Source organism: Centruroides vittatus, unplaced genomic scaffold (genome assembly GCF_030686945.1).
Source record: "Centruroides vittatus isolate TY-2023 unplaced genomic scaffold, ASM3068694v2 contig_958, whole genome shotgun sequence".
Taxonomy (NCBI): domain Eukaryota; kingdom Metazoa; phylum Arthropoda; class Arachnida; order Scorpiones; family Buthidae; genus Centruroides; species Centruroides vittatus.
Window position 1 is genome coordinate 1848271 of NW_027122637.1, and position 21263 is coordinate 1869533.

General features: G+C 31.0%; 1 protein-coding gene across 2 annotated transcripts in view; it reads right to left on the reverse strand.

The window, feature by feature from the left end:
* LOC136985345 (uncharacterized) overlaps positions 1–21263 on the reverse strand; it is a 41176-nt gene that overhangs the window by 2526 nt on the left and 17387 nt on the right. For both annotated transcript variants that reach the window (XM_067282613.1, XM_067282612.1), the window contains exons 2-4: positions 14035–14209; positions 9057–9292; positions 4048–4220 (exon numbers count right to left, since the gene is read on the reverse strand). In XM_067282613.1, the coding sequence (XP_067138714.1) occupies positions 4048–4220; positions 9057–9292; positions 14035–14209 (584 nt within the window). The remainder of the gene's footprint in view (positions 1–4047; positions 4221–9056; positions 9293–14034; positions 14210–21263) is intronic.

The following is a 21263-nucleotide window of genomic DNA, read 5'->3' on the forward strand; positions in this document are numbered from 1 at the left end:
TTTAAAAATATATAGAGTAAATATATATAAATATATATAATGTATTTCCAATTTGTAAATGTCTTTGGGATCGTCCATTAATTACGTGTATAGTTTTTGACGCCTTCCCTCCCTGTTATGTTCTGTACAGTACATTGATGTACCGGTACAGTACTTATGGTATATTCCCTTTCCTTTAATAACATGCACTGTACAATAGTTCGTGGACTCCCTGACATCAAAGAAACAGCTTTAAACGTTCTGCAAATATTTTCTAACTGATATTTACAAACCATGTGGATAAACTAAGCTTACAAGAGCACATTTTAATTCCATCAATACCACCAAAAAAATTCCACGTAAACCATGCTGCGATCCTCACTCCCTATCGTTTACAGTGATGTAACCAACTTTAAGCGACCTTCCCCTCCTTTCTTAAACCATATTTGTAACTAATGGACGGCCCCTTTATACTGATAATTAATTACTCCAGAAGTCTTTTGTCGATTTCTTGTTAAATTTTGATAATTGCTTCCTTAATTTCTTCAAACGAAGAATAGAGTTCATCATCTTTATAAACTTATGTAACCACAACTGTTCATGCTTTTTTTATATAAATTTTAGAGCAATATTTGTGGCAACTACTCTAAAAGTTTTATATTTTTATGTTAAAACCATAATAAAGTTAATTTTAAAATATAATATAAAAAATATATTTTATCATGCTGAAATTTACGATTTCTAGATTTAAAATGTTTGAATTATTCCTTTTGTCTAAATAATGCATACTTTTAAGTCAAATCGACGTCATTATTACATTTTCTCACAAGAAAACTAGATGAATGACGTCAGATAGACATACACTATTTGGACAAAATGAATGCACCTTTAAAAATTAAATGTGTATGACATTTAAAAACTGTCTTTTATACACAGGAAAGACTTTTAATAATTTCATTTTATTAATAGATACGTTATAGCCTAAATAAATATCAATTCATGTGTAATGTTTCTATTTCTGTCAGTAATAATGGGAAGGCAATTTTTCTTTTCTGCTTATTTTTTTGTTTTAGAATAAATTTAAATTTTGAAATATTGATTCTGTATGTTACTTTCCGGCAATTTAAATTTGTCCTTGCTTATTTCTACGAAACAGTCGAATTTTTCTAAACATATTTCATTCAAAGTAGTAATTTACATAAATTACTGTTTGAATTATATTTAAAATCTGATTTTTGGCCTTCATATTAATGTTGGAAATATTTTATTACAAAATATATAGCAGAAATTTAAAGTGGAATATTTTAAGAATAATTATTTAATTTTTATTCAAATATTCTTTTTTCTTAAATTTATCTGCCATAAATAAATATTGTCCAGGTCATTTTCAGTGTTTATAAAAATGTATTTAATATTATTTCTACAGAATTTTTAAAAATAATCTATAAAGAGTACTCGAGAATACAATATTTTGCCTCTCACTTGTGTACATGAACACATAGCTGTCGTGCTTTATGTAATTCTGCATTGTGGTAAGGCATTATATTACGTCCAGACACGACTATAATATCTTCTGGCTCCCATAAGTGAGATATCTTTTTTCTTTTCTCTCTGTTTGTCTCTCTGTGAGAAAGACAAAAAACGAGAAGTAAAGATATCTATGTATAAGCACGTGCTGAGTATCAACTGGCAGGTAAATAATGTGACTGGCTAGCAAACTATGACAAGCATCGAGCTTAGAAAACTCACTGAGGGTTAGAAGTGTCAGGTGACACGCTGTTTCTCTCCTAGCCCCGAAAACTAAGGGGCGCATAGGATACTAGTGGGAGGTTGGAAAAACATTCGGGATAATTTTTTCTGGTCGATGTCACCACCGGTGCGATAGAGTTACATCTTCCCTCTCCGTCTGATGACCTACAGAAAAACGGGGCGTGGATCCCAGAGTACGTGACAAGTAATATTAACAGGCCTATTGCAATTAAGGAAATGCTAGACTATCTCCGATGTTGTCAGCTGTGTTTTAATATATCAGAAATATATGTAGGGACTATCTCTTATCAGTTCCACTAAAGTTATTGCAGATTACACGATACAGAAAACGAACTGTATTTTATCGCATTGAGCTTGTCAAATGACTTGTGTATGGGCTGAAAAACATTATCGAATCTAAACTACGTCATTAAATTGAAACAGTTTAAATAATTATTATACTAATAAAATTTAATCAAATATCAGCTAAGGAATGATGTGCGAAATGATTAAATATTAAATAAAGATATCTAATTTCAGTTTTTTTAATTCATTTTTTTTCTATTCTCTACTGTTGAAGGGAAAAGAAAAACTCGATGTTATTTAACGATAGTCTGAATTCAACAGTTTTTTTTTCAACAACATAAACCAGTTTCTTGTTTATTTATACGTATTACCGAGATTAAATTTTTAACCTTTCATTGTTCGAATAGCTCGTATAAATATAAATATATAAACATGCGTTATGCGTTATTTTAAAAGATATAAATAATATTAAAGAATATAAGTTTATCACATAATTGTCTAAGGTTTATAAACGAGAAGCAACGTGGCGACTCAGGAAGTATCGAGAGATAAGAGTATCTTTATGAGGTCTACATGGTATTGGATTTTCTAAAGGGTCACGAACTGAACCCTTTGATTTCATAGCTTAGAAACAAATCTGATTTATTGCTTTGAACTTCAGTTATATAAAGTTACTACTGTCTCCTCATTAAAAAAAATAGACAATTATGTATTAACTGTTGTGCAAATCGACTAATAATGAGTCATTTTCTATCTATATACGTTCGTATAATGATGTATTTTATTATATATATAATAAAAATATAACGGTTTTAGTAGTGCGTTGAAAACGCCTTACCGAAACAGAGATGTTTATTATTCTATTTTGTCAAAGTTTATATAAATATGGAGGATCTACTGTGTCTTGGCAAATATTGCTTATGTTCGACAGGACCACCTACCGAAACTCATCAAACCCCCACAGCTACTAAAACGAAAAATCATCCAGATGTGAGAAACGTCCCCTTGCAGATACCGGTATATCCGAGACGTAAAATTTTGGGTGGAGAAGAAATGAAACCTGAGTTTTTCAGTTATTTAGTTTCCAAAAATTACATTCATCGATTGAGATAACCAGCCTCGACCCAGTAAGATGGTTTCTTTCGAGATTATCATTCCACTGAATGACGGGTAGCCTATAGTTTTTCTAAAGAGGAAAAAACGCATTGCAATCTTAAATTTATAACTGAAGAATTAAAAAAGAATAAATATGTTGATAACAGTATTTTCTAATTTCTCGAATTTCAAGCAATGATATCTGAATAGGAAATGTTTCGCTGCAATATCTAAACTGACAACCTGTCACGAATGATGTTAATCACGTAACTTCCCTACCCTTTTCTATCGCCATTTGCAATATAACAATTAATAACTGATCAGCAATGTCACCGAAGATGAATTAATTACTCCATTTTTCTTTAATTATTAACTTCTATTCTCCGCCCTCCCTTCGGGGAAAAATCGTGTATCGAAGACAAGATGCGCATAATGCGATTAAACTGTACACCTGCGGGCTCAAAAAAATAAGGATTCATTGAAATTATAAAAACACGCGATATAAATTTACATATAAAAAGATAAGTAATATTAAAGGGAAATCGCATACAGAGCAGTTTCTTGATACCAGGAACAAAATTATTTTTATTTTTTTGATTAATTAGGCCAAACAGTATGTGAATATGTTACATAAACATTCACCGAATCTCTTCAATTAATTAAAATTAAGCACATTTTCCTCTAAAATGAGAGCGTAATAAATTTTGGTAGATTTAATATATTTTATATTTAAACAGTTTAATTTTATCTTAATCGATAAATAATAAAGATATAGGCCTAAAAGATTTTTAAACCATAACTAATAATTCATTTCAGTTTAATTAATCATAAATGTTGTTTATGAATAATGCAAGCTTATATCTAGAAGTTATTGAAACAGTAAATTATAGATAAATAATTTTACTGATTTAGACTCACCTGGTGTAACCAACAGGGCGATCTTCTTCTTTATTAGAAACGTGAGGCGATTCCTGGATTCTGGGTACATCATTGATTGGTTGACATTCACATTCCGTATGGTTAATGAAGAGTAGTTTTTCAACGGAGTTGCTGAGGCCCACATTTTTGTTATGTCTTCCCAAATGAATAGTCTACGCAAAGAAAAAATAATAATAACCGAACTAATTAAAATCGAGAAAATATTCGAATTAAGAGAAAAGCATTTTGGAATGTTTTGATAACTTTCCGTCTGATTCTTTTTAAAGTGACTAGACAAGTTATTCATTGCTCTCATTCCAGAGTTCGTGCCAAAACATATAAAACTTATGTTTTATATGTTTTGTAATAAGATCAGCGGAGATCCTTAGAAAATCTCTTGTTTGATCTGTTCTAACGATTCAAATGATCAAACGCTGTTGTTAATAGGGATGAAAATTGTCATTTCTGTAAAAACTAAACGATAAAAGATTGACTGAATGCTATAATAAGAACAAGTTTTATTAATAGAAATTACAAATATCTTAATATTAAATTAAGTCTCGATAAATAAACTGTAAAATTTCATTATAAGTATTTATATTAATAATTTACAACATAAATATTATTTAAGAATTGATATTAAAACAATTTTTAAATTCTTCACAAAAGGTTATTTACAGTTGGTTTATCTCTAACTTAAAACCAGTTCATTCGAAAAAGAAGGTTAATTTACATATTTATAATTGATTAATTTTTATAGGATAATATAAACTTTGTAGCTAATTAAATTATAATAAATACACAATTTATTTATTTCTACAAAAGATACAAGAAAGGAAAAAATAAGTCTCCTCTATACTTCTAAAACGTTTACTATCTTTATCAATAACTTTTCAACTATTCTATTTTATTAATGTTAAAGTGAAATCCAGATATAATTAACTAATGAATTTCAATACAAAATATCGCTTTACGGATGATAAATATTTCAATTCACTTAGGTTCCAGTTAGCTGGGATTTTATTCATTAACAAGTGAAAATAAATTTTCCTAATTTTGTTATAAATAAAATAATAAGCTAATGATAGAGATCCAGTATCACAACCTGCTGTAAAATGTTTGCAAACAATTTCTCGGTTGTCCAAAACCATGAATTCCTAGGTGATAAATGGTAGCAATTTACTTTTCCGGACTCCACCCATAAATATCCTAACAAGATGATCCCGTTAACCTGGTTACATTAGACGAACAGAAAATTTATCGCATTTTAATATTTTTTTGAAACCTTTGTTTTATGGTATTATATAATGTTTTATCTCCATTCCGTAACCATAAAAGTTAATATTAAAAAACCAAAACAGGCGAAACCAGAAACTTTTTCCGGAAAAAAAACTCAGCCCACGCCATATTATTGAAACTAAATCATAAATCAGAAGCGTTTTTGTCATTCAGAAGTAATTTTAAACCCAAGAAGAAATGAATAATTTGTGTTTTTCAGTTATTTCTTTGCTTTTATTTGTTGTAAATAATCTAAATAGTGAACAAATAAATACAAAATGATAACCATCATCGAGAAGAGTTTACACAGATCAGTATTTAATTTATAATACTGTCAAGCTGGTTTGCAGAATATTAAAAAATTACATCTAGTGAAAGACCTCGATTAAGAGCTACTTAATACGATCATCAATTATATTTATTCTTCGTTATTTTTTTTGTCATCGCCTTCGTTGATAAATAAAATAATTAGAAATAATAATCTTCTAAAAGGTCAATTGCTTTCGTTCAAACTATTAATATAAAATAAAATTAGACAGAATTATGAATCTCTTGATATTAATATTAACTTTTGGGTCTAACACGTGCTAAATCATTAGAGAATGACGTGTAAAAATAGAATCACTCCGACTTACAAATTTAGTATCGTGTTACATTGCTACGAGATCCACTTTCAATGAATAATACTCGATGCTAAAAAAGCCATATCGTAGGTCAAATAGGCCAGACATGGCGCCTATTCGATACAACCTTATAATAATGGCCGTCTGAAAGGTCAAACTGAAAAAATAGAAATTATTCTTTCATAAATTCAGAAAAGAATGGATGTAATGTAATAATTTCATAATTTATAATAATAAATTTAAATAAGGAAATATTTGTGTGTAAGCCTTTGATAATTGTGTAAGACACTAAATTCTATTTTAGTTTTATCTTTATTGGAAGAATTCTTCAAATTTTTATTTTGTCTAAAAATAGTGAACTTTATTTTTCAAAGAAATTTGAAAAAAAAATTGAAATTTTCGTAAATTATTTTGTAGAAACTAAAAAAGTTTTTGAGCCTTCAGTCACTGTAAATCACTGACCTTTAAAGGGTCTAACTATGTCAAGGCGTTACAAATAAATCGAGTCATTTATAACACCTGCCCATTATGTTTAGATTTGTTCGTATGAGAAAATACCAAAGAGAAGTTTTGTTTTCTACATTCATCTCTCGTCTTGTTAATAACCGCATTTGACACAAAAGGTCATTTAATGCTAACGATTTCCACCTGCGAAGTATAACCACCTCCTACCGAGAGACAATGCGAGAACAGAAAATTCTTTGCAAATATTAATGTAAAGAGGAAATGAACATCATTTACGACAAAGAAATTTATTTAATCAAAGGCACGTAAATTTAGAGAAGGAAAGAGCCTATTACTTCATAAATAAATAGAAAGCGTTACGGAATTCCGATGCGAGTGTAGAAGTAGAATTTTATATCGCTGTTTCTCATTAAAAGTAGATTAGAAAACATGTATAGGTCGTATCCGCTTCGGATATAAACCATTTAAATATTACAGGCTAAAAGTTTGAGTGTGTATAAACAACCATTAAAATCTTTAGATTCTTATTCCCGCAGTTAAGGTGAGATATTTGATCGTAAACTGCAAACACCCACCAAGTTATTATACACGTGTGGAACACGTGTCGATTGGGTCAAAGTGGGACTTAGAATAACTAGGAAGGAAGATTTAGTTTCTTCCATTTTTCTTTTGTTTTTTTACGTAAAGTTCTATTGAATATTTTATTTATTTTTTGCTTAATATTTATACGGTTACGACAAATCAACTTGATTTTTTATTATATAATATAATCGGAAAATAAATTAATTAATGCCATTATTATTTTCATTCATATTTGAATAACAGTAACCAGCTGGAAGGTCCTTGAAAAAGCCGTAGAGTACTTCCGGAAATGATAACTTTTACATTAAACGATGCATTTATATATCGAGTAACTTTTGACGGTTTTAAAATGAACACATTACTAAAGTTATAATTAAAAACTTCAAAGTAGAATTCACAATAACGTGTTTCATAAGAAATTTTTACTTTGAAATATACGAGCAGTCGGTTTATTTGTTTTGCTACTGAGATGCCAGCAATGCTAATTAGCATGAATGGACTTCAAATTTCATTTTGAAATCATTTTTAATGTCGAAAAAACTCAGATTATTCGTCTTGAAAGACCACTTCTATTTGGAGATTGACCTTTCTTTATATGATATGGTTGTCTGTAATTTTTAAAAATTCTTTTGGAAAGTGTACATGTAATTTATGATTATATTATTATTTTTTATTCATTTTTTGTAATTATAAAATATTAACCACTCCTTTTAAGTAGGTTTATAAAAATAATTTTACGTATCCAAGTTTTTTTTAAATATAATATTCAATTAGCAATTTATAGCTACATTATGACTATCATTATATCAATTTAATTATTTGATTGTTTAAAATTCAGCAAAATACCTATGAGATCAAGTTTCTCTAGAATTATTTTAAATATTTACTAGAACGAAGGCAATTATAATCCTTATAAGATTTGACGTATATTACGAGCTTTGAATTAAATTCTCTTCACTGTAATATATACTACAATATAGGAGTGAAGCCTACGACATATTTTCCTGAGATTTTCCATTCATTGTGTTTGTAATAAGCTTCCCTTAAAGCGGGTGAGTTACAACTTCTGACCCTTTCCCCCAACCAGCACCCAGTGGAAGCTGGAGGCTAAATACGCCCCGTCATTTATTTGGGGTACCTTCTCTCTCTCGATTCCGCTAGTTCTTACGTTATCTGTTCGGGAGAGGATATTGATTGATGTCCATACTAAGAACGTGAAGAAAGAAGGCCACACGGGCCACTCGGGGATCTGCGGGAGGCGCGTGGCGGGAGTCAGTTGGAAGACTGTCCTCCTAGTTTCTTCTCTCTGATTTTCTTTCATTAATCTTTCTATAGTGATTCACAAGAACCTACCACCGGCTCTGGGGCGTAAATATGAAAACGTGCTGAGAATTGAGTTCATAGGTGAATCTCAAACTGAATGGTTACAACTTCCAATGAGTTTTCTTCTTCGGAATCTGCCATTGTGCCAACGAATTGCTTTTGTTACTTCAAATGCCCTTCTGTCAGTCCTTAGTTGACAAAAGAAATAAATTTAAGTATGAATTTTAAAGACGTATTCCTCTAATCTTTTCTATTATTAATAATGAAATATTTTATGATTAATCTATTTTTTGTTTGTTTTCTTCTTTTAATCGAATGAAAACACCCGTGAAAAAGCTTTCCATTATTGTTAATTTAGTTTATTAATTTATATTCATTTAAACGTTAAATTACAGTGGGATCAAAGAAACTATTTACATTAGATCTCAAAGATCCTATTAAACTGTAAAGTTTTATAAACTGTAATTAGCTTAATAAAACGGAGTAAATAATTATATGCATCGTTTTAACACACGCACGTGTTGATAATTTAAATAAGAATTTATTAATCTAAATATATCAAGGCTAATTCAATTCAAGATTAATAAGTATCCAATTAATAAACACGGCATTCGTAAACAAAGACATCATTAACTTTACTGCATCTTAATGGTTCTCGTTTCGCCGTAATTTCTTTAAAAGCTGTTATTAAAGGCAATTTAATAAAGGATTTTATTAATTATTTGTAGAAGGACTTACATAAAAAGATAGTGTTACTTCTTGGACGGAATGCGCTACACATTCGAAAGCATCGTTATCGCAGCAACCACTTTCGTCCCCACATCTGTGCAACAGAGTGCATCTCGGAAGATATTCCTTCGAAGGATCCGGATAATAATCCTTTACTCTAACGACTCTTTCTCTGGGAATTTTACATCTTCCCGACGCTCTCATTTTCAAAAAATGTTCATTAGCTAATCGAATATCTTCCAATTCTGAAATTAAATTTTAGAATTTATGAGAATTTCCAGGTCATAAATAGAAATTATGTTCATTTTGTTGAATCAGAATAAGATCTAACGAATCAAAACTACGGAAAGTTTGATTTACTTTAATAGAATAACCCCTATTTAAAGTAGATTAAGTCTGTAAAATTTTTAATTTGTACAATTTTAAAGTAAATGCTCATTAAAAGAACAATTGCTATATATTTAAAACTAATGTTATATATATATAATTTGTAGGTTTTTTAATGAGATCATTTTTATTTGTATTATAAATACAAATTCTTCTTTAAAAAGTAGGCCTACTAGCAATCAACACCTATAAAAGTGAAGTGAATAAACGCTTTAATAAAATAAGTTTCATATATATATATTTGTCGAGCATTTCTATACGAAATGTTTGACCCTTATCCGTGTTATAAGTGAGAATAGCAATCAAACCGACACGATAATAATTTGACGTATTTAACGACTTAATAGTTTCGTTGATTGGCAAGAATTTTCGAAAGTAATAATTTTGACATATTAATTAACCTAACATTCGCCAATAATTGACATCCGCTAGATGCCCTAAAAGAACGGGATTCTCATCGGAGGCTAATGACGTCATCGTTGCGCTCATCGGCTGTGACGGTAGAAACAGAAGAAGGCAAAAAACTAAATCACTTGACCCTGTTTTTTTCTCATATTTATCATCCCACGCCTAAGGACAGTTATTAATACTTTTCTATCCTCGCATTTTTTAATATACCGTTATGAGCCTACGTAGTTTCAAGAATAAATTTTTGTTACTTTATCGAATTAATTGCTGGAAAATTTATATTATTATTATTTTTTTATAAAATTATAATTTAAAAGAAGCTATAAAAAATAAAATCTAGTTACACCCGAACGGGTTGAACAGCCGAACGTCAGTGGCACAATCAAGAATGTCAAACTTATCAAGATAGAAAGTGTAGATAACCAAATTGGCCCGGACAGTTTCCAGATAAGAGTTGCTTTGTAAAATCAAAATTGTGTTAATTCTACTGGATTCTTCTCTTAATTTTTAGAATGTTAATCTGTTTTATCCGTGAAGGTATGTTTAGTTTGGCAACACCTGCAGAAATCTTTACGGCAAAGTAAACAAATCGCTTAAAGGAAGAAAAATCCATTTTTATGAGGAGTATTCGGAAGGTTTCTTACTTCAATTTATAGTTGTCATCACTAAAGAAACGCCACGCCTTTTCTACTTTGGAAGGTTGTGAGCGGAAGGCGAAAGGTCGCAACGTTAAGGAATATATTGTCTTACTTTGATGGGTCACTCCGACTTCCGAAAAACTAGGTCTTCCACTCATGGAACGTCTAATTATACCTCAGCATGAAAGAATTATCGACCCCGAAGCCATGTAAAGAAACATAACCGAGGTTTTACTAGAGAAATTGATGAGAAGTTAAGCCACTGCTCAGGGAGCAAACTAACGTAGCTTAAATCACAAAAAGAATCATTTGGCTGAGAGTTATTTCCTAAAATAATTCTTCAGATGAACTAAATAATTTCTTAATTGCTTTGAAAGTATTTCGGAAATGTATCAGATCTTAATTAACGATTCAGTGAAAAGCGTAATCGATTCTTTGAAGATGTAGACCTAAAATTTATGCAGTCTCCTCTATATGATATTCCGAGAGCGTGTGGAGAAACTTGTTTCGGAATAAATTTGCTTAAATAATTCGAAAGCATATAATAAAATGGATATTACATAAGGTTAAAGTATGCGATTATGAGGACGGTTACATAATTTTAGATATTTAACCACAGGCATCGTCACCTTGTTACAGAGATAGAAAAAAATTTTCATTCATAAGAAACAATGGATCTAGTCAGATAGCTATCGTTTGTTATAATCCCCTTCTTATCTTTATCTGTTTTGGTCTTACAATAGTGTAGAATGTACTATTCGCTAGTTTAAAAGGCTCGTAAAGTTAGCATTAAATGTGGACGAAACGAGATATCACGCGGTACTAAAATACCAAGGGTTTAGATAAGTAAAAATATTTTGGAATTTTGAAGCGATGACGTAACTGGGTCAAAAGATAAGCAATGCAGGGTCTGGAAGGGAACAGAACAGATGGTCCGGTAATCAAGATCAATGACAGAAGTCTGTGCAGCAGGGACACCTTAAGGGACACTTAGTCTAATTGCTAGGAACTTTTCCCCGAGTTCTCGATAAACTGACGACCACCGAGGAAGAAGATTAAGAAAAGTAGACCACCCAGTCCTTAGTTCTCCTGCAGTAAAAGTTGTGGGTAGAAACAGCCGTCAATCATCACAAATAGGGGAAAGATATGATGGATGAATTAAATTTTAACGGCAATAAAAGTTGTATTGGATTATACTCAAAACATCAGCGATACGTTCCATGTACTGTACAGTACTTCCCGTTATTACTTTTTACCATGCAAAAGTGTCGGGTCAATGTTTATTGTATATTTATTTTTTTAGAAAAGAAGATCTATTTTGAAAAATTAAAAAGTCGAAACTTGCAGATTATTTTCTAAATTTGGAATTTCAATTATCAAATGTGCAAATTCAGATTAAAAAGTAAAATTTAGGTAGAGTTTTTTAGTCGCACCCATAATTATAGGTGGGTCTTGCATTGGATGAAATTATGTTAAAAAAATAATCATCAGCATCCATTGTCTTCTCACGTTATCTTACTGGCAAAAAATGTGGCCGGTGAACCTCGAAATTACCTTTTTTCCCCCTAAAAATTCCGAAGTTTAAAAAAAAAGTTAAGCCAATCGCTAGTGATCTTTCCCAAACTGCAGATAGTTTCGACCCAAATTTAGAACCGAATAAATATTAACATTTTAAATCAATCGAAGAGTGCTGACAGAAAATTTACGCTGACGAATAGTTTGTTCATTTTATTTTTCGATGAAAAACCTGTCATGTAAAAAAATCTAAACAATTTCTTAACTGCTGCAAATATTTTTCGAATCTTTAGGTTGTTCAGAGTGTTGCACAAACGTTGATGTACGATTAAAGACTCTTGACGTACGACTAGTAACGATAGTCCGGGGACCAAACAGACTTTTCTGTGTCAGCACAACCTGACAGTCGAGGTGTCGAATATCGACTTTGACTGGAGAGGTAGTGTTGCTGTCGTAAATCTTCGGCATTAGGATTACAGTACTGTACTTCGTAGTTGAAGGAATTATTAGGGTGATGAAAAATATTTAAAACAAGGAAAAACAACATTATATATTCTAGTGATTATTTAAACAAAATAATATGTATTGATTTATTATTACGTGCATTTTGTAAACTGTTGTTAAATAGTGATAAGTTGATATATCGCTCCTAATAACGAAAATGTGTTTATAGTGTAAAATAAAGGTATCAAAGTAAATTAGTGGCTGTTTATCCTCTATTACATCCTAGTATGATGTTATCTAAAGTAGTTCCATTTCTCTTATCACAGATTTCCCGCTGACTGTTTTTCCAACTTTGTTTGAATTAGTTTTAAGAAACTCTTTTACTTCGAAATTTATTTCCTTTAGATAACGATTGTTAAGTAAATTTATCATTGTTTACATTTCAATGCGTTTACCTTACAAGAGGTATGTAATGTTCTTTTGTGAGGTTTTTCGAGTATTTCTTTTTAAATTTTATGTTACTTGTCAATTTCTTGTTAATATTTCGCATTCATTTTCATTGTAAAAAAACACTGTTTAGGACATAATCATTCGATATCATCGTTTCGTATGTCCGATTTACTTTCAATTTTGCTAAATTTGAAGTAAACCGAATACAAACATCACTAGAAAATTATTCACGATGAGTACACGTGCAAAAATATTTTTGCTTTACGTGTAAAATTATTTAATGATTTTTAGATTAAATTTAAACATATTTACATGAAAATAATAGTAATTAATAAATTTTATCAATATAAAAGACTGAATTATGTTTCCATTTACATAAGTTATCGCTCTCAACCTTCACGTTAATGGAAACTATTTTTAAAATGCATTCTAAGCAATACTAAAGAGGGAAAACACACACACACACACATACATAAAAAACAGCCAAAGCATCCCCAGAATTGAGGACCCACCTCGACATCACGAGTGTGACTGCGTTTCACCCTTGGCATTTCTAAATTACAGTTCTAATAACTACACCACCTGTCTGTTACAAACACAGGTGATGATTCACAGGCATCTCCCCCACTTCTCGGATTACAGGGAGGAATCGTCCTGACCCTTAACCTCAATGACCTTGGCTTGATAACTATTTTAGATATTTGCTGTACAATTGGCATCTTTAAATTAAACTTAGAATTGTAAAGTTTTCTTTTAACAATTCTGTTTCCTTTTCTCGTTAAACTTTTATTGCAATCGAAATTATGTTATCTATCGATGGTAAGAAAATCAATATTTTTATTATTATTATAATAAATATAATCTTGTAGTTTAAACAGAAGTTTTTTCTTTTGTTAAAAGCAATATGTATACGAGAAACAACCCATTCTTTTTATTAATACCCTTTCAAGTTTTCGATTGAATGTACCCTTTCCATCAACGAAAGAAATTTATGAAGGGATAAACTAACACACTGCTGGTGGTCTGTCTGTCTTCTCGTCGATCACTCCCTTGGGTCGATATAATGAGGTTAACATGTATCCTCTCCTTTTCTGATTAAAATCAGTATTTGGAGAGGTACAACCAGGACCTATAACCAACCTTACCTTGACTGATAATATATCCGGAACGAGCCATTGGAGGATTGGTGGGGCCATACTTTTTTCGAGAGAGCTGCACCCCTTCATGACTTCCATACATTGTTCTCGTAGAACCTCCTAACGAATGAGTCGTGGACCATCGATTGGGGCCAGATGCCACTGTAGATGACCACGTATCTGTCTGTAAAATATACAAATAGAGTTCATTTTTGTCCATAAACAATGAATTATTCGGTAAATTTTCATTTAAAGACAAGTTTTAGCGTCAAAACTACGTTAATTATTAGCAAGCTTCATGCGAATTACGTTAATTTTCTTCGTGATTTATACAGGAATTTTCTATCCCGGAAATATTTAGGAAATATTTGAAAATATTTAGGAAGTCGTGATTAAGAAAAGTGAAGAGAGACCATTGACCACTTCCTGAATATAGATAGGATCAGGAGGATAGAAATCACGACTTTTGGTCAATTAGCGCGTACTGCCTAATTTAGGATTTGACCTTGACTCTTCTGTCTTACTAAACGGACGATCGGTTTCTTTGTTGTTAAGGTGAAAGTCCTTTATGCTTTAACTTTTTACAAATTGTTCGATAACGTAAATAAAAATAAAGAGCGTAATACGATCGTTCGAAAGTACGTTGTATAATTTATTGCACGAAAAAAGTGGATGAAAGTTAAGTGCAAAAATCTACGATCAATTTAATTTTAACTAAATATTTGCATTGACGTAAACCACGTGGAGATTATACTATTTTAATATGTTAAACGCTAATTGAAACTTCGTGTTAAAAACAAGAATATTTAGTAAAAATAAAAAGAATAACTCGCGAATATTTGAGTAATCTCTATACTAAAAAAGTAAAGAAAAAAACGAGTTGACAGATTACAGTCTTGTAAGTTTTTTCAACTTTCGGTCCTTAATATCAACATAAAAAGTGTACGATTTACATCAGCGTGGGTGAAATAGCTTCCTAAGAAAAAAAAAATAGTTAAAACTACGCAAAAAAGATGACGACTTCGTCATTATTAACCATAAAGATAGCTCGAGTGTTTATTAGTATTTATAACTTTACCAAGATCCACTTAAAAAGTCCTTAGAGAGGATATGTAGCCGATAAATCATACGAAATCTTCAGAAATAAACTACGGATCATATATTATAGTGAATAAAAACTCCCAACAGAATATAAACGTAGAATTTAAAAGTAGTATCCTGCACCCAAGCAACCCGATTAATTTACGATCGGAACCAGTCATTCGAGATTTAACTTCGTTACGTGAATAATGATCTATATGCGATCCCAATATTAATTTTATAAGTTATATTATCGTTATTTATAAAATACACCAGAAAAAAATGAATAATGTTATATAATAATTCTTTAATTTTTGCGATATTTAATCACAGATAATTATTCTTTATAATTTTTATAACGGGTAATTCTGCATAAATTTCGTACGAATGGCCGTAAAATATTAGGATTTTCTACATAGAAAATCTTTTGGCGGCTGATTCGGTGTATTAATCAAGATTTTCCTCTTTGAGCAATGATATTCTTGCGAAGAGAATTGATATCGGGTGTGAGACAGCGTTTAAAATCGTGATATGTTCTTGTGTAATCCATCGTTGTTAATGGAAACAGTTTCCTTGCTACACTCAGGTCACGATCGCTGTAATGGAAAGGACCGTATCAGTTTTTAAAAAAAAATGTTGATAGGAAAACACTCGAGCCAAATCATTTTCTGAATAGGTTTTTATATCTCATGGCTTTCGGTCGTGTGTCTCTAAAATGCCGCTTTTAACGTTGGACATAAAAATCTCGAGAAAAGCTTCTTCACATAGACAAGAATTAATGAGAGTTAAACACGAGAATACCGCGTGTTCTTTTTTATCTAAAGCACATCCTGTATATCAAAGTAGATACCTGTTGTAAGAATTTTAAAAGATTCTCTCTACGTTCTTTACAATTTAATTTTATGATACGGCCGAAAGCTCTCCCTCGGTAATTTCAGGATTGCACAATATTAGTAGGAATTAATGGTATCTTGTATCTTTAGAAAAATTTAATTTCATACCAAACATTGACTGTATAAGAAATTATTTTGTTAAAAATGCTTTGTCTATATTGATAGACATTTTTTTATGAATAATACATAACGGTTACTTGACTCGTAACAATATTACATATTCGAAGGTGTGTCTGTTGATAAAGGGCACACCCTCGTCTCTACTAATTTAAAAAAAAATACATTTTTATTTATGACTGTTGGTGATGATAGCTTTTATATGGTTTAAGATAATTTAAATTATTCGATATTAAAATCATAAAATTTTATATGAAACATGAAACAGTCGAAACTATAATTATTTTATAAATTTTAAGATCTCGTGCATTCTTCGCGTACTAGTCTATTTATATGATCTCCGGGTTAAAGGAAATGTCAACCACTGGTAAAACAAGTTTAACTCCCTTGAAGATTTATAATAATCATGGTAAATTGAAAACATCTAAACTACCGCTTTGCTTCTGTCTTTTCGTACTTTTTTAAGGATTAGTAAACTGTTGTTTATGATTCAGTGTAAACCATATCCTTGGGACAAGTGAGTTACTATTGGACATCAAAATATAGACAAAACATGACCCGAATTGTTTGAATTTGTGAGTGGGTGAGTATGAAAAGTCTCTATACAAATCCCGACACCCACATCGCCATCTGCAAACGAATCGACTCCTACACAGCAGGGTAATATTAATATACTCGTATTACAGAAAATTAATCCATATTTTTTTTTAAGGTGCAAAATATTTAGGCTCGAATACAGAGTGATTTCGAGTTTAAAGATTGCCACTAATCGATATCTGGTATTAAATTAGAAGAAATATTATATGATTTTTTTTTTATCGAGAGTATAAGAGAACCCTTCATTTTCAAAACTAAACGTCAATATAATCTTAGAACTTTTACGATCTGTCCACAAAACCTAGCACATTTTATATGTCGGGTCAACCAACCTCCTCTCCCCTGCTGGGACCGACATTAGTTTTCCAATCTTTTTCTTAACTTCTAGGAGCCCCATCCCGTCTTTTTATAATCTGCTATTAAAGATTTGCACCTCCTTTAAGCACCCCACGATGTCCGTTCTCCGATGTTTCAGATTACCCCCGTTGGTTTCAAACACCATAGGCTATTCATTGTCAAACCAATTACTTCCTATTGACAGAATTTAAATGTTTCTTTAAAACTCACGTTTATACAGGATGAATACAGAAATTCTGGATAAAGAGAAGTTCGGTATTTAGGTCACCTCTCCCTTCGGAAACAAAAATCACGCCCGTGACCCAGATGCACAATAGACGGTTTCTTCTTTCAAATGTTCATTCGTATCTTTTTGTTAGCTTTTCCTCGGATATTAACTTCGGCTTTTTTATAGTGACTTTCTTTCTGGCACAAATTAAGAAAAACTTTTAAAAAAAATTTATCTTGGAATAGACGCAAGTATACAATGTCATTAATTTGTAAATTGAACAGGGCTTCTCCGCAATACTTTAGAATACTGCAAAATAGATGTCATTCAACTGTACAGCAAGTATCTTATATCCATGCATTTTATATATACAGCATCGTAAAAATTAAAAGAATTTTTGGAATATGAACTCTTTTGTTTCGTAAATTTATTAAATTAATCCTCCCTTTCTTTTTTGCAGAAGAAAATCTTTTACCTGTAACTTGCAATGTCTTAATTATTGTGCAAATGATGTTTTTTGTAAAGACATATTATCTTACCTTTGATCCGTCATAAGTGATATCTTTTATGTGTGATATTAAACGAATACCCTAGGCAATAATTATACACTACGCCCATCTCTTATTATAGGATTAAGACGTAAAGAATGAATGAGTGACCCGTGACAGCCAATTGGAATTAAATAATAGCTTAGTTTCTTCCCGTAAAATATATTTGCTTCGCTATAAATGATTTAAGTATACAGTCCACATACAATAAGATGACAGATAGATGCTATCTACTTATTAAAAAGAATCTATTATTTGTCGGAAGGTAACCATACAACGAAATGATGATCGATCTATAGAATATTACATATTACAAATATGAACGGAATAGATATTCTGATAGTTATTTACTACACTATCGAATTTTTTTAATTATGTTGTATAAAATGCTTCACATCCTTTCACGTTTCGATTAATTTTATTACGAGAGGGAAGTGACGAGAGGTGCACTTTAGTAGAACCACGTGTCAGTAATTGGACTAGTCGGAGGTTGATGACATTCGATTTATAATTTAGTAGCCATATATGGGACAAGAACACGTACCGAAATATAACTCTTTTATCAAGTAGGCAGAATTCCAATCATTTTGTGGGGAAGCCAGTCGAAAGTATGTGATCGACATTGAATAAGAAGGCGGTAGAATTTCTCTTCTAGTTTTTAATAGGCTACTCTTAATGAAGATACATATCAGCACGTGATAGAACAGAATGATGGAAGAATAAATAATAAAACAAAGATTAACAAATGGAAATTGTTAATTAAACGTGTTCGTAAAAGCTGTTGACAAAAATATATTGGGTGGGTTAAAAAAAAAATTAGCATTTAGAGAGAGAGAGAGTGAGGAGGGAAGCTAAAAATTTCTTCATACAAATATACCGATGAGTCATGTGTGAGAGGTGACAAAATACCTATCGTTATTCCTTCCAGATTTCCATTCCCAAAGATATCATTCTGAGTCAGCCATCACAGAGTTTTTATGCTTAATTATTTATATGCGCTGAATAAGATATACTCTATCGGCATCTATAAACCACTGTTTGTAAACAAGAAAAATTCTTTTACCGCAAACATAACGTGCAAAAAAAATTTGCAAAGGTCATTGAATTTGTAATTCGAAACTCCAATAACCTTGAACTTTATGAAAGAATAATTAAAATAAAAATTACTTTTCTTAGATAAACCTCACCCTATCTGCAGATGTCTTTTGTAATTATAAAGCAAAATTATTAATTATGATAAAATAATAAATTAAATCACTATTCAGTTTCTTAGTTCAAAATTCATTTAACAGTTGCATAATTTACAGTAGAACTGAAAAATTATTTAAACATTTTCAAATTGAAATTTATTAAATTCTTATTTTTTCACATAATTAATAACTAGTTTATATATTTTCAGCGTAAATTTGAGCGCAGTTAAAGTAATAGTATAAAGAAAAGTTTTAAGATGTCCTTTAATAATAAACAAAATTAATTATAATAGTTGACAGTCGAGCGCAAAGTCTAGCAGTCATATAAAAAAACTGCATCAATTAACATTAACCATCGTTTGGAACTCATTAGTTTGTACGACAGGGACCAAAGGTCATTGGAACGAAGTGATACAAAATGTTAAGAATAGAAAGGAGGCCATGGTTATAAGGGGTATAGCTAAATTTGAGAACGGTGAAACGATAGTTACGGATCAGATATTTCTGTTTAATAAACACATTCATCTTTCGTAGCTTTGATATAATTAAAATATTAATGCAACATTCTTTCCACAAATAAATACCTTAATTTCTCCTTTATTTAAATAATAAAAAAATTAGCAAGTAAATTGTTAAAAGCAATTGCTAAACTGATATTAGTTACTAAATTGATATCCGGCTTTGTATAGTTGATAAACTGATAACGTCCAGCGTAAAATGTGTAATGATCCGCAGTAATATCTATTTCGTACAAGGGTGGATATTTTCAATTTTTCCAAGTTGATATCTGATACAGCATCAACTTATATAAATAATTTAATAACTCGAACAAAAACATAAATATGCCCGCATTTTTAATGTGTTATCTAGACTACACCACCCAAACAAGACCTGTCACAGTCTAAAGTATACAGTTCTTTGAGCGTGTCAAGTTCCCACACTTTACCGATTAGACACGGACGCATGAGGGGTGTGGACGTCCTGTCACCTTTCTTCCCCGGGGAAGGGGACGTAAAAAAGTCCCTACCGCCCCTATACTTGGGTGTACACCCAGTTAACAACCTAGTCCACCCGCCTCTCTGTATCATCCACGAATTTATCTGATGTATAGATGCCAAAAATTTGAAGGAGATTATCTTTGCAATTTTCGAATTTAATCTATAATAATAATCTACTTTTATATTTATTTAAAAATTATGTTTAAAAAATTCAAACGCTTTAATTATTTAATGCTTATATAAATATAACGATGAGTTATAAGACAGCCATTTTCGCTTTCGGCTAGTGATATTATTATCGAGTCCCACATACCTGAAACTTCGTATTTTTTTTTTTACACACATAATGAGGAGAAAGCTTTGCACAATCCCTTCCTTTATCACCTTTACTCTCTCGCCTATATTTAATACCTATAGTCAGTATATCCGCATTCAAAACATTATCTCCTTGAGGATGTCATATATTATCATCCTTGAACGCCCTACAGTTCGAGATAATCTTAACGCCCACAATGACACACAGATACTAACCACGGTTGACAATATTTTACTATACGATATTTTAATGTCGATTCAATAGCTGGCCACTTCTTTCGAACGAGTTCAAGGTCTTACATTCTACCATCCTCCGAATGAGGGATCTAATACTACTTGATATTCACACACGACCGGTCGTCGAATGAATATCAAGTAGGACCTATACAACGATTTAACGTGTGCATGTTGTTTTCTAAAGAAAGACCGCTGGCAAAATTTCAAGCCGTTTTCCTTTAGCGACTGCATGCTATTTTGCCATGGTAAGACAAAGTGTTTGATTTATAATAAATTCTTATGCATATTCATATATTGTTTAATTTATTAATGAATCGAAATAATAATCACATCCTTGCGATAAAATAATCTGTCATATGCAAATTAAACTAATCTAAAAGAAAAAAAATGTGATAGAAATGGCATAAATTTGAAGTTTCAAGGATTTATTTAAATACAAAAAAAACAACTGAATAATTCGAAGATATGGATGCCTCAACGAAGAATCGAGTAATGGGAAACTAGTAAATATTTATTTAAATATAAGACTAAATTATCCATAATTAAATTTTATGAATACAAAATGTGACGACTATCTTATGAATTTTAATCAATTCTTTTAAAAATCTCTTGTGCATTTTATCCGCAAATATTTAGAATATGTAAATAGCAATTCAGTAATTGCAAAATACGCCACGATTTCCTCTCCACCCTATTAA